Raw genomic sequence first — 14,137 nt, forward strand, 5'->3', positions numbered from 1 at the left:
ACACCAGCACCAGAATACCTGCTTTCACCACTTCACAAGAAGTTAAACAGTTAAGATGGTGGGAATCGAGAAGGCTGTTCAACAGTTGCGTCAGTATTTCCATGGGGAAAGTTGCTGGTATTCAGAGTCGGGTTACGCAGCTGCTTCAGAGGATTTTCTGAGCTCCACATTCAGATTGTTAAAATCACCTGCGTGTCGTTCACACCTCCGAGGTTGTCAGAGTAGAAGCGTCTGAGACGGAGTTTTACACTAACGTCTAGACCACCGCCTTTAAACACAAACACGCTTTAAACCTGAAAATAATCAAGGACAGAAAATACGAACTTAAGAAGGAAATAGTGTTTTTTTCTTTGCTGACAAATGTAATATGATGTAACATAAAATTGTTAGAGAATTTAAAAGTGAAAAATAAAAGACTAATATGATGATATACGAATGTAAAGATGACGAGTGTTGAAATAAATCTAACAGGAGTCTCTTATATCACCAGTATATCACTGCATGAATAGAGCTCGCTGTAATTCTCACATTAATCACTGGTTCAATTTAACGAAATGGCTTCATTATTCAGCAGCTCATAGAATAGCACCTGATCCAGCACATCCTGTATTTTACATTTTATTTATTTATATCGAGCTCTGAAAGTTACTCAAGCGCAACTTAATGAAGCCACGAGACTCTAAATGGAGGTGATGAAATGATAATGTGTGAAAGATGTAGGAGATTTTATCACACTTTTAATTCACTATTTGGATTTGTTTTATTAGTAAAATAATGACAGAGTTTTTGATAATAGTTTTTGAGTGAGCCATTTTTAGTGAATGAGATGAAGCTGTAATTTAATTCAGTGTGTATTTCACTCTCGTGTCAAAGTGGATGAACGTTTTCTCGTGTAGTCTTTAATTCTCTTCACATCCTCTCATTAATTATCTCGGTGTCTCTCTGCTGCTCTGTGTGGCCATTTTTTCTCCTTCGCTTGTCTGTGAATGAGATGCAGGTCACGCGTGTCTCCCTGGCGTGTGGCTCGTGCAGGCGTGTGTGTGTGTGTGTGTGTGTGTGTGTGTCCCTGTCCGTGTTAAATCAGATTGATTAGCAGCATGAGGTGGCAGCTCCCGTGGGACGTCTGCGCCGTGGCGGGGAGGAGCAAGAGCTCTGTAATTGCTGCTCGCGAGAGCTCAGTGCTGCTCCTAATGTCACACACTCCACTATAACTCCAGTGTGTGTGTGTGTGTGTGTGTGTGTGTGTGTGTGTGTGAGTGTGTGTGTGTCTATAAAATGCGGTTAGATTGCTCTATTTTATCGACACTATTGTGTTTTCTCTCCAGTGTTTGATAATCCTGTAGAAAAGAGGAAAGGATTTACAGACTTTAACAGATGAACCTGAGAATTGGAGATGTTTATTTGGTCATTTTGTTATGGATAGATAGAGAGGATCCGCCTGCTTAGCCCCGCCCCCTCAGCTCTCTGGAATTATCCATGGACCCACTTCTTTAGTTCACCATTGTCATCCACTAGGCCCCGCCCCCAGTGCCCTGGAGTCAAGCAAATCGCCCTCTCGGCTTTCTTGTTGCGGCGTCCTTTACCTATCTGAAGATAAAGGAGGTAAAGGTAAACTTGTCTACTTGGCTCCACCCTCTTCAGCCCTCTGAAGTTGTTCATTTGGCCCCACCCCCTCTTCTATTGAGTTGTCTAATTGGTCCCGCCCCCTCAGCTCTCTACAGTCATCCACATGGACTGTGAGGAGATGTTTATTTAACACTTATGGAAGGAGTCTCCAGTGTCAGAGGTAAAGCTGAAACTGTAAGTTTTCTGACATCTTCAGGACAGAGGAGTTTACGCTGCTTTGCGGTTTCTCAGTAACATGCGGAACAAGCTGCGATTATTATTTTAGAGAATAAAGAGAGGCTGGTGAGGGAACGAGTGTTTATAGCTGCTATAACGTAAGTGACAACAGGAACTAACTTTTCAAAGTAACTATAAACAGATAAAAAGTATGATGTGTCATTCATTGATAAATAAAAAACATTGTAATTGTTGGTAAATCGCTGTGGTGTAAGGGGAATAAAACACCTGGGAAAAGAATCAGCTTCAGCGAGGTAACAGTAACTCTGCTCCATCACACTCAGTATTTTACTGGAACAGTAACACACACGTTTATCTTTCCTGGACGGTTTAGTTTAGTTTACACGTTCACGTGTTGCAGACAGCAGTGTGTGTGAACGTCTGCACACGTTTTGCAGATTTGCAGTTCGGCTGTCAGTCATGTTGCTCCTCCCCAAGAGACAGCGCTGAAGTGAGAAGGTGTTGATGTTGACATGGAGCCGTGCAGCAGCGTTACGCTCTGGAGTTACTGTTTAACTAATGACCATATGGCTTTGTGTAGAACTTCTCCCCTGTGAACACTAGAGATGTGGAGATGTGCTTTTCAAGTTTGTATTATTTTTCATGGACACAAATGTACAGGTATAAATAAGTGTATACACTTATACCAGCATTGTGTTCCAAGTCCCAGGTTCTGTGTGGGTTTTCAGGATAATTGTTGGAAAAGCGCTGCAGCTCCTCCTGATGTGGCATTTTTTCTTCATTATTCTCAGCCCCTGACTCACTGCTCTTACACACACATTTCTAAATGTGTCTCGCCATGAGCTGAGAGTGTAGAGTCCATTTAGCTATTCTGACTCTGACATTGACATCGAGACACACAGACACATTCTGTCTCTGTCTCTTTCTCTCTCTCTCACACACACACACACACACATTTGTCTTACTATCCTTGTGAGGACCTTCCACTGACATGATAATAAATGCGGATAATTAATGTTATGCTACACGTAAATCTAACTCTAACCTTAACCTTATTAGCCAAAAGGAAACATTTCAACTCTTTCAGTTTTCTTTTTAATAAAAGCTGAAGTTTTCCTCATGTGGACCAGTCAATTGTCTCCACAAGGTCAAAACTGTCAGATGTTCCTAGCTTTGTGGGGACATTTGGTCCTTACCAAAGTATAAAAACACGCCCACACATTCACTCACACACATTCATTCACACACACACACACACACACACACACACACACACACACTGGTGGGAGGAAGAAAGGAAGGACCAGAGGACGAGTCTGCAGCAAGACACAGGGCTGTTAAACAACTCCGTTCTCTGCAAACATCGCAAACAGAAAGAACAGAACTGAAGGATGGAGAGAAAAAGAAAAAGAAGAAACAGATCAGGTTCATTATCCACTGAAAAGCTGATGTGCATCAACAGGGGAGAGAGATTCTGTCTGTTATAAAATACTGCAGCTTCCGAATCTGCTGCTTTGGAGAATTGGGAATGTGGAGAGAGAGAGAGAGAGAGAGAGAGAGAGAGAGAGAGACTGAGAGAGACAGAGAGACTGAGAGGGAGATAGACAGAGAGAGAGAGAGAGAGAGACAGAGAGAGAGAGACAGAGAGACTGAAGGACTGAGAGAGAGAGAGAGAGAGAGGAAGAGAGAGAGAGAGAACTACTGCTAGATCCTCACAGTGAACTTGACTGATTTCACTTAAAGTGAAAATTTCACCTAAAAACAAACACTGACTCTAAAACTGCAGACAAAAGTATCTATGAACTCTTCATGCACTAATTTTAATAAAACATATCCACGTTTTATATAACACACGGAAAACAAGTTACTGCTGAAAAATACTTGAAAATGCTTTTGGTCTAAACTCTTACAGAACATTTTTGATGCCCAAAATGATAGAAAATGTAAATTTATATATATTATATGATGTTATTAATATGATGTTATTAATAAATCTAAGATAATAATGTTTATTACAGTCCTGCCTGAGACACATCTTTCACCATCAGCCATGTTGGATATGGGAGTTTTAGGAGCAAAATTTAATCAGGATAATAGAGTGTATATAATTGGAGTGGTGCTGAGGTTATTTACATATTATATATTTCTAAAAACAGCATTGAATTAACAGTTTAAAAGTGTGGATGCTGAACATAAAAGGGTTAAAGGTGTTTGTGTATAAATGAAGCTGTAAATGTGTCAGAGATGGAGCTACGTTTTCAGGCGAGTGTCTCTGATGGCGGACGGATTTCACAAAACCTTCAGGAAAGTGTAAAGTAACTGGAGCTACTTTTTGCTGTTTTGCTGCAGTGTGTGAAAGTTAAAGATCATAAGAACAGCTTTGGGAAGATTTTCTGTCACGTCTGTCTCTGAACACCAGCACTGTTCCTGTGGATCGGCACACAACGTTACACTTCCATTCTGAGTGAACGGGTTTAACCAATCAGCACTGTTCAGCACAACAAGCAAAGCAGCTCTGGTGGAAACACAACTGCAGTTCTTGAAAAGTTTCCTGCAATGAAATGGCATCTGTTAAGTACAAATTTACTCCTGAATTTAATTCTCTCTCCGTCTCTCTCTCTCTCTCTCTCTCTCTCTCTCTCTCTGAAGGCTAATAGATGGTTCAGGTGTTTGCTGCTTACTAATTGGCCACTGAACATGTACAGACACCAGTGTGATAAATGATGCTACCTATGCAATTTTAACAGTGACGTGAATGTAATATACGTCCACCTTGTGTGTGTGTGTGTGTGTGCGTGTGTGTGTGTGTGTGTGACAGCGGCTGTCCTTTACTAGGCCTCTTCACAAAGCCACGCTGACGTTCGTCTCGGCGTTTGTACAGGTTCGACCTTTAGGCTGCTCTGTTTAAAGGCCAACAAAAACACAGGAAGCGGAGCAAGGAGGAAAGCAAGGAGGAAAAGGATAACGAGGTGAGGGCTGAGGGAACAGAGAGAGAGAGAGAGAGAGAGAGAGAGAGAGAGAGAGAGAGAGAGAGACGAGGCTGGAGGAGAACCACGCTCTAACATAGAGTTCTACCATGGACTAAATGAATGACATAATTGGAGGATGTAAACTCATTAGCTGTGGTTTAACTGACAAGATGTTAGCGTGTGTGTTAACACCTCCTCTCCATCAGACTGTAATTAACCGTAAGAGACAAACAGGGAGAGAGAGAAAGAGAGAGAGAGAGAAAGAGAGAGAGAAAATGATAGACAGATGAATGAAGAAGCAGTTTATCTGCATGTTTACACAAACAGGAATAACTAATTAAGATTAATTTTATCTCATCTTGACATGACAGTAATTTGTACATTCAGTACGTCATACTCTCCAGTAACATAATCTTAATTTTCACTGAAAATATTCTCAGGAAAAAGCTCTAATTTCATGGCTAGGAATGAACGTGTCCGTGTTGACGAGCTCCATGAAGATTAACCGCAAAGCCCATAAAGAACCCTCAGTACTTTTCCAACTTTTCCAGCACAGTCTTAAAAACACTGATATATTTCTTACATCTTTACAACCTATCACAGGCGACTTCACACAAATACTAACTAAATACAACAGACTCTGTGATAAAGGTGCTGAAAGCTGGAACCACACAGAGTCTCCAACAAACTACAAACAAATTACAACCCACATTCCATGAGCAATCACAACTCCTGCCTGATAATAAAGCACACCTGTCCACAATCAACACTCCATCACCACGCTCTAGTTAAATAAACTCTGATCCAGTGATGAATCTGTGTGTGCTTTGAGTTTCCTATCCTGGATTCATTCTCTGCTGGTCAGGTAGGAATCTGGATTTAGTGCACTGTGTATATGATTTGTCTGTGGTGTTGCTTTTGCCTCTGGTCGTGGTGTTTTTGCCTTTAGTGGTGAGTTACAAATTAGTCGTTAATGGAGGTGTGTAATGGAGAGGTGTATAATGGAGCGGTTTCAGGGAAGTGGTTAAGATGTTGGCCTCCTGATCGGAAGGTTGATTGTTCAAATCCCAGCACCGCCAGGCTGCCACTACTTGAGCGAGGCCCTTAACCCTCAGCTGCTCAGTTGTATAAATGAGATAATTGTAAGTTGCCAATGCCATAAAAGTGCTAAATGCCGTAAATGTAAATGTCTCCCTGAAGGTATGTATTACACACAGGGCTTTCTCTGATTGTAATGAGGGTTAGTTGGTGTATCCTGTGCCTCCCACCCTGCTCTCCTTACACAGGTTTTCCTCCACAAAATAGAGGCTATTCTACCAGTGACCTCATCTACCCTCCACTGCTGTCTCAGTGATGGAGGTGTGTTTCTGCCATCCAGACAGCTGACTTCATCTCAGCTTTAGCTTTAGCCTGACTCTCTTCACTTCCTGGTACTAACTGAGACCTGGATCTTTTTTCTTTTTGTCTTTTTGTCTTTATTTTCTTTCCTTTGTGTGTGTGGTGACTTTCACATCAGTGAGGAGAAAGCCGTTATTTAAACCAGTCACATGTTGTATTTATCCAATCATGGTTGTTGACATCGCAGATATGCAGGTAAGAAGTTAACCCAGGGTTTAGGAATGTACAGTGTGAAACGTCAGATTATGAATACTCAGGATTAACTGTTAACCCCGGGTAAAGTATGAGCAATGTGAAACAAGGTAACCCAGGATTCTGGTTTCTGGGGTTTCTAATGACCCGAGGTTAAATATTTCAAGTGTGAAAAGCCATAATAAGTTTGTACACCCTAGGGGACTATGCAGTTATTATGGAGCTGCACAATTTGATATGAAGTGAAACATGAAGTGTAACGTGACAGTTTCCTGCCAAGTATTTCTTTATAAGTCCCAGTTTCTGCATGGGAAGTTGCGTTCGCTCATTTCAGATCCAGTTTTGTGTGTATGCTCTGTTTATAAATGAGGCCCCAGGTGGTGCTGTGTGATCGTTGTCCCACTGAAGAATAGAAATGACAGCGATCTGGCGGTATTTCGTGAGTAATGATCAAAGAAACACAGACTGCAAACTATGAAAATATCAAGAGGAGAAATTACCTCATCTTTCTACAGTAGAAGTGAAAAAATTCTTAAATATAAAACTCAGCACAAGGAGTTAATTACAAGCAGCAAACACTGGCTAGATGAGGAAAAATGTCTACAGATGATGTCTACGCTAGGTTAGTGAAAATAAAAGCTCTAACTAATGTAGCTAGCTAATGCTCTTCATTTAAAATCAACTCGATAACGTTATAAAGAATGAGTCTAGTAGTGTAATCGCATGAACACACACGTGTGCGCTTTTTCATAGCCACTATTTAAACAATTACAGAGCAAAATAAAATGTTCACTGACGTCACTGATTAATACTCAGCGTATTAATACTCTTTTCTGAATCAGTATCAACACGTATACAACATTGTACTCTATGTGAAATAAACATCACTGATCCATCACTAATAATGACCCATAGAGTGTAAATGATATATGAATTATATTAATGAGGTTATTAATGTCGGCCCTCACGCTGCAGTGTGTATGGTATTAATTTAACCCTCTCTGTGGTGTGATACAGACGTTGAATCTTGTCCACTTCGTCCTCGTCCTTTTTCTGCTCATCTGTCTTACTTACGCTGATCTGATGGCGTCTGAGCTCGTGGCCTCGCTGTAACTCTCTCACTCGTCCTCCGTGTCTGCTTTCCTCTGATTAGCCATCCATCTTCCTCTCCTCTGCTCATCTCTCCATCATCCCTCTCTCTCTCTCTCTCTCTCTCTCTCTCTCTCTCTCTCCTGCTGTCTCAGTCCACCACACTCTACACAACACTGTCTATAAATCTGTCTTTCACTCCTCCAAATTATATTTATTTATTTTAAACAGGATTTATTCACATGATTTACCTAAAATCACACTGATACACAGCAGAGAGTGTCTCGTCTTGGACAGGAATGAACTTCAGACCTGCGTTACGACTCTCCTGCTTTTACACCTTCTCTTTGTGCTGAATAATAAGATTCTTTGCTGAATTGAGATCATCTACTAGAATCACTGAAAACAAGAGCAGAGCATGGTGGAGTAATTCTCCTGCTGAAACACGTTGGTTCTAGTAATTTTTGGTTCTTTGTGTTCTACCGGTCCCAAGTTTCAGTGATGCTCTAAACACACAGAGAAGTTTCAGTGTGTGTGTGTGTGTGTGTGTGTGTGTGTGTGTGTGTGTGTGTGTGTGTGTGTGTGATCTCAAACACATAAATAATTGAGCAGAAATGGAAAGCAGCAGTGACAGTGAGACAGTAAGTTACAGCGTCTCTCCTCTCGCCCCCTCGCTGTCCTCCTGCTCTTTAATAGAGCTGCTGTTAAATCGATAAACTGCGGCGCTGTACGAGGTGAAAAGCGACTGAGATTCTGCAGTAAAGCAGTTTGTGCTGTACGAGTGTCAGGGGGTCAGCGGGATGACTCCTGTAGGACAGAGATTCACTGAGACAAAAAATGGCTGCTGAAATGATCTGAGTCAAACCAGGCTTATTGGCCAATAAAAACACTATATTTTTATTTATAAAAATAAATCAAATTCTAGATATAAATGCTGCAAATTGTACCTGGTGTGATTATAAAAGACGCTCTGATCGGTTAGGAAGATTTTACACAACAAGAAGCAGTCATGGTGAAGTTGAAGGAGCTTCCACAAGTTCTCTGAAACAACTTTATTTAAACAACACTCGAGAGAAAACATGCTACAGAGCCCTAGCAAACACCTTAAACTGGCACAACTGGTTCCATAATATGCAGGTGGAAAGTTCATGGAACTACACCTAATCTTCCCCGGACAGGTGAACCTCGCAAGCTTTCACAGCATGATCTCAGAGTAACGATGAAGAAGCCAGCAGTCACTCACCCTAAACTCCTCCTCTGCTAAAAACAAGCACAGAGATGTGCATCTGAAAGCATTTACGCAAATCAGAACACTTTTGCAATAATTCATCTCTTGATTTTTGGAGAAAAAGGGTTGTGTGTATGATCCCAAGAACACCCTCAGTGAAGCATGGTGATGGGAGCATCATGATATGGAGCTGCTTCTCTGCAAACAGTACTGGGGTATTACACACCATCGAAGGAAATGTGAATGGAGAGATGTACTGGGACCTATTAGAGAAGAATTTCTTCTCATCCGCCAAGAAACGGAGAAGATGGACGTTTCAACAAAACAGTGAGGCCAAACACACAGCCACAATAACACAGGAGTGGTTTCTAAAAAGAAGGTGAATGTGCTCGCGTGGTCTAGCCAATCTCCTTTATTTATAGAGGATTTTGAAATTGCGAGTCCGTCAGAGGCGTCCGCGTAACCTTGGGGAATTGAAGACAATTTGCTGAGAGGAATGGAACAAAACTGAACCACAATGCAGCAAAAAGCTAATTACTTCTTATCATAGACGTCTCAAAGAACTGCTTTGCAGCAAAGTACTAATGTTGGTAATTTATGGTGTGTGAATACATTTTTCCCAATTTCATTTTTCAAACTTGTATCTTTGTTTATGCTTATGAATACACACTTTTTTGATCATATTTTAATTACATATTATATTAAAGAACAAAAATGACAAAAATAAAGTGTTTGAATATTCATTTCCCCTCTTTGTATATTTTATAATAAATTAGACAGTTGAATTTTTAGCAATTATTATTGTTTGTATGTTGATTTGTTTCTCTCCTCTGTTCTGTGGTTTTAAATCAAACTGTTCTGAGAAACCGAATCTCTGATCCATGTCATGTTTCAGCCTCGAGAGAGACGGAGAGAGAGAGAGAGAGAGAGAGAGAGAGAGAGAGAGAGAGAGAAAGGGAGAGAAGGACACGGAGAGAAAGAGAGAGGGAGACAGGGAGAGAGAGAGACGGAGAGAAAGAGAGAGAGAGAGGGAGAGAGAGAGAAAGGGAGAGAGGGACGCGGAGAGAAAGAGAGAGGGAGATGGGGAGAGAGAGAGAGAGAGAGATGGAGAGAAAGAGATTGTATGTGTATGAGTGTGTTTTAATAATAACTCTTTATGAGTTGTTTTTTTTTCTGACTAAAATCAATCAAATAAGTTTTAAAATGTGGAATATTAAATTAAAACTATTTTAGTTGAGCAAAAGTATTGGAACAGATTGTCTTAAAGTAAATAACACTTAATATTTGGCTGCGTATCTTTTGCTTTTAATAACCGCATCAAGCCGGTGACCCACTGACGTCACCAAACTGCTGCATTCTTTGTTTGTGCAGCTTCTTCCAGTTGTTGTTAGTTTTGGGGGGTTTCTCCCTTCAGTCTCCTCTTCAGGAGGTGAAATGCTGCTCAGTTGGGTTAAGGTCTGCCGATGGACTTGTCCAGTCTAAAACCTTCCACTTTCCCCTGATGAAGTGCTTTGTTGTGTTGCTGTGTGTTTTGGGTCGTTGTCTTGCTGCATGATGAATTAGATCGGATGCATTTCTCAGTAAATTGGCAAACAGAATGTTTCTGTAGATTTCTGAAATCATTCTGCTGCCACCATCATGAGCTCCATCATCAATAAAGATTAGTGAGTCTGTTCCAGAAGCAGCCATGCAAGCCCAAGCCATGACACTACCTCCACCATGCTTCACCCATGAGCTGGTATGGTTTGGATCATGAGCAGATCCTTTCTTTCTCCACACTTTGGTCTTTCCATCACTTTGGTAGAGGTTCATCTTGGTTCCAGAACTTTTGTGGATCATCTCTGTATTTCATTGCGAATTCCAATCTGGCCTTCTGACTTAAAGACAGATGGGGGGCTGCATTAGTGATTTCTCATTTTTTTTTAGTGTTTCAATCCCATAATACTGAACAGTAAACAGAAAAGTTGTAACTCTTTTGTTCAAACCAAAAAACATTAAACTTACAGTTTTGTTTTCTGTCCTTCTGTGTAATTTGTACTTTGATTAGACAATGTGTGCTCAAACTATCAAATTTTAATTTCTCCTTCAAACACGTTTTGGCGGAAAAATGATGATTGGGTCAGAAACACGCCTACTGATGATGTAATACAGAAGCTCAGAACTGGGGGCGTGTCATAAGTAATCTCTCCAGAAGTGTGCACAATCAGTCCATCAGTCCAGGAATAATTACATTACGCACCTCCACAGTGAAAAATCATCCCGTCTGAATAGGGCTGTAGACTGTTAGGGGCGCTGAAACGCTTGTGAAGCCGAGAGCTGGTCAGATTTCAGAACGCTGCAGTTTTTCATTTCATCTTATTAAAGTGTATTGCGTGTATTTTAGATATTGCAGAAGTAGTCATGCTGTTAGACTTTAAAAATCTGAGTTTAGAAGAGGTAAAAAAGAGGTTAAAAAGTTGACATGGCAACCAAGTCAAACTGAACAAATGAAAAAACTCCATGAAAGAGGAGAAAGAAGCACGAATGCGTCAGAGACAGATGTCGGCTGTAGTTCGTTTATTTTGCAAAGCAGAGATGGAAAATGGAGTATTTGAGTTTTTCTTGAATGCGTTTGTGCCGCTGCTTTCGCGACTGTAAGCTCACTGTACACTGTGTATGAGCGAATATATGTTATATTTATATCCTGTGTACAGTCTATAAAGCAAACACAAACAGTGTGTATGGAATATAAACCGCTGCTCTGTGCAGTGATGTCAGCAATGTGATATTTAATATGTGATATTTAGACCAATCACAGACAGGGGGAGGGCTCATAAAAAAAGACAATGTAGTTTGAATTTCTGTTTGGAAGACACACACACACACACACACACACACACTCCTTTTTACATGAAGTTCACTGGCATCTTTAGGGTGTAAGAGAACCGAGCGTGACTGTTATTAATGAATGTGGTTAAATGAAATAAAAAAGGGGAGGGGTCAGTTTTCTTAAAACCTTATTTGTATCCATTTAACTATCCACATGCAAGCATGTCACCCTTGATTTTTTAATTTGTTGATCAGGTTTCTCTCTCTCTCACACACACACACACACACACACACACACAGACGGATGGTACCTGTCCGTTCTTCTTGAGGTCGGCCCACATGCTGGTCCCGTCTCCTCCCCGCATGAGGACGTGGTAAGTGAAGAAGTAGATCCCAGGTAAAGGGCAGGTGAACTTCCCTGTCGTGGGCTCGTAATAATTTCCCACGTTGGTCACCACGTCGTCAAACTTGAGGACCTCGCTGCCTTCGTGCTGTTTGCGCAGACCGGCGTAAAACGCTATTTTGGGGCTGTAGAATGACGGGACATATCCTCCTGGACCTGGACCTGGTGGACCCGGAGGACCCGGTTTACCTGGCTCTCCAGGGGGCCCTCGTGGTCCTGGGGGTCCTGGTAGGCCTGGAATCCCACGGAAACTGGATTTCCCTCCGGCCCTGCGTGTGGGGACGTCATGGGGAGGCGGGGAAACGGGCGTGAGTTCGTTACTGGGCGTGAGAGAGTTGCACACCATCTTACAGCTACCCAGCATCTCGTAATGCGTCCCTCCGACTCCGCCTCCGACTCCGCCCAGCTTAGTGCTGTGGACCAATAGTGGGATGGCAACCAGTAGCACCAGCACCATGGCCACGCCCACTGCTGCGCCAATCACGCGCTTCCTGTGGCTGAGACGAGACGCCGCTATAGAGAGGAAGTCCTCCTCTCCTTTAGAGGACACGGGGCCGGCCAGAATGAAGTGTGAGAGGAAGAGAGGACTAGAGAGAGACAGAGGAGGGAAAAAAACAACATGAACACGGAGATCTGTTTAAAAAATAAGCTGTTTATATAACTGAGCAAATAAAATAAACTCAGTGACATAATGCTTTTTTGTCCATCACAAATTTCCTTCTTTAGTTTAAAGATGGACGTTTCTTTAATTAATGTTTAATGAAAACTTTTCTGATGTAACGTTTCTTCTTCTTCTTCTTCTTCTTCTTCTTCTTGAACTCCGCTGGTTCAGAAAAGCACTGCGAGTCTACACAATGCTTAACAAAGTCCTTTCCTGTTGTTCCATCCACTTTTCTATTATTTAGTTTTTTCCACATCCACAAAAATAAATTGGTGTTTTTTCTCTACAGTCTCACATCAGGAGATTTTTTTGCTCTGCTGTATGAGGAGTGAAGACGCTGAAAAAGGAATATAAATGTAAAATCAGAAGTGCTTTCAGAGTTGCACTTTTCCATGTCACTGGTGTAGAATCATTAAAGTGTAGTACCTTCAGTACCTTTAGTGTGTGTTGTGTGCATGAAGTGAACCTTTAAAGCTTTACTCTAAAAACTAATCATGTATTTTAAATGATGCTTAAAGGGCACTAGATCCACATTAACAGGTGAAAGATAAACAGGTAAAGGTCCGGGAAAGGTACAGTTTAGTGCTCTTTATTTCTGTGTTAATTCTCTTTTTATGATAAATAAACTGATAAAACATTATAACATTATTATAATATAATTATAAACATATAGTAAGCTGTAACAGACTATTAATTGAATCTGATGGCGGATCAGTAAATGAGGTTTAATTAAAGCGTATTAATGATTAATTCCACAGGAAATACACCTGCAGCACTGCATCAGTGGGGCGTGATGTGTACATTTAGTTTCTATCTTTATAGCTGTAATAAATAATTAAAGGTACATGATTGGAGCTTGAGGAGAGCATTGTGTTACTCTAAAAGTAAAGTCTCACACACACACACACACACACACACATCTTCACAGGTAAAAGACAAATAAAGAAACAGATCATGCAGTGTAGTAACTTTATTTCTGAGTCTCGTTAATCAGTTAATTAATTTTACTTCTTTCTATAACAACCACTTGTGAGATTTGCATATTAATTACATATTCATGAAAAACTATAATTGCATTTTAATTATCGCATTATGATTATGATTATGATTATTATGATTATGATTATTATGATTATGATTATTATGATTATGATTATTATGATTATCCCACTCCCTGCAGTCCAGGCTGTATTCCCTCGCGCGCAGGATAATCTCTCTGTTAATTAACAAATGATGCACAAATTAAAACTCACACGCAGGTCCGCGCTAAGGTGTGTGTGTGTGTGTGTGTGTGTGTGTTTGTTGGTTTTTGAAGCTAAACTCGGTTCTTACCTGAACAGTGTGAGGAAATAAGGTGCAGTTCCGTTAAACCGGAGCTCGAGCTCAGTTCATTCACACCGGAGGACGTCCTCACCGTGCGGCGCGCGCCATGGAGCAATCAGCTGATTGTGTTTAATGGTTTTGCTTCAGTCGGAAATCCCTCCATCTCCATCCTTCCATCCTTTCCTCTTCCCTCGTGGCGCTTTAGTTATTTATTTCTTTTAACTAAAAGTAGTTTTTTTTTTTTTTTTTTTTTTTTTTTTTTT

General features: G+C 40.9%; 1 protein-coding gene across 1 annotated transcript in view; it reads right to left on the reverse strand.

Annotated features, from left to right (window-relative positions):
* The window catches only part of c1ql4b (complement component 1, q subcomponent-like 4b), a 17,359-nt gene extending 3,222 nt beyond the window's left edge, over positions 1-14,137 (reverse strand). Inside the window, exons 1-2 of the mRNA XM_026945559.3 lie at positions 13,884-14,137; positions 11,799-12,477 (exon numbers count right to left, since the gene is read on the reverse strand). Coding sequence (XP_026801360.1) covers positions 11,799-12,347 — 549 coding nt within the window. The 5' untranslated portion in view covers positions 12,348-12,477; positions 13,884-14,137. The remainder of the gene's footprint in view (positions 1-11,798; positions 12,478-13,883) is intronic.

The sequence above is a fragment of the Pangasianodon hypophthalmus genome, chromosome 2 (genome assembly GCF_027358585.1).
Source record: "Pangasianodon hypophthalmus isolate fPanHyp1 chromosome 2, fPanHyp1.pri, whole genome shotgun sequence".
In the NCBI taxonomy this organism is placed as follows: Eukaryota; Metazoa; Chordata; class Actinopteri; order Siluriformes; family Pangasiidae; genus Pangasianodon; species Pangasianodon hypophthalmus.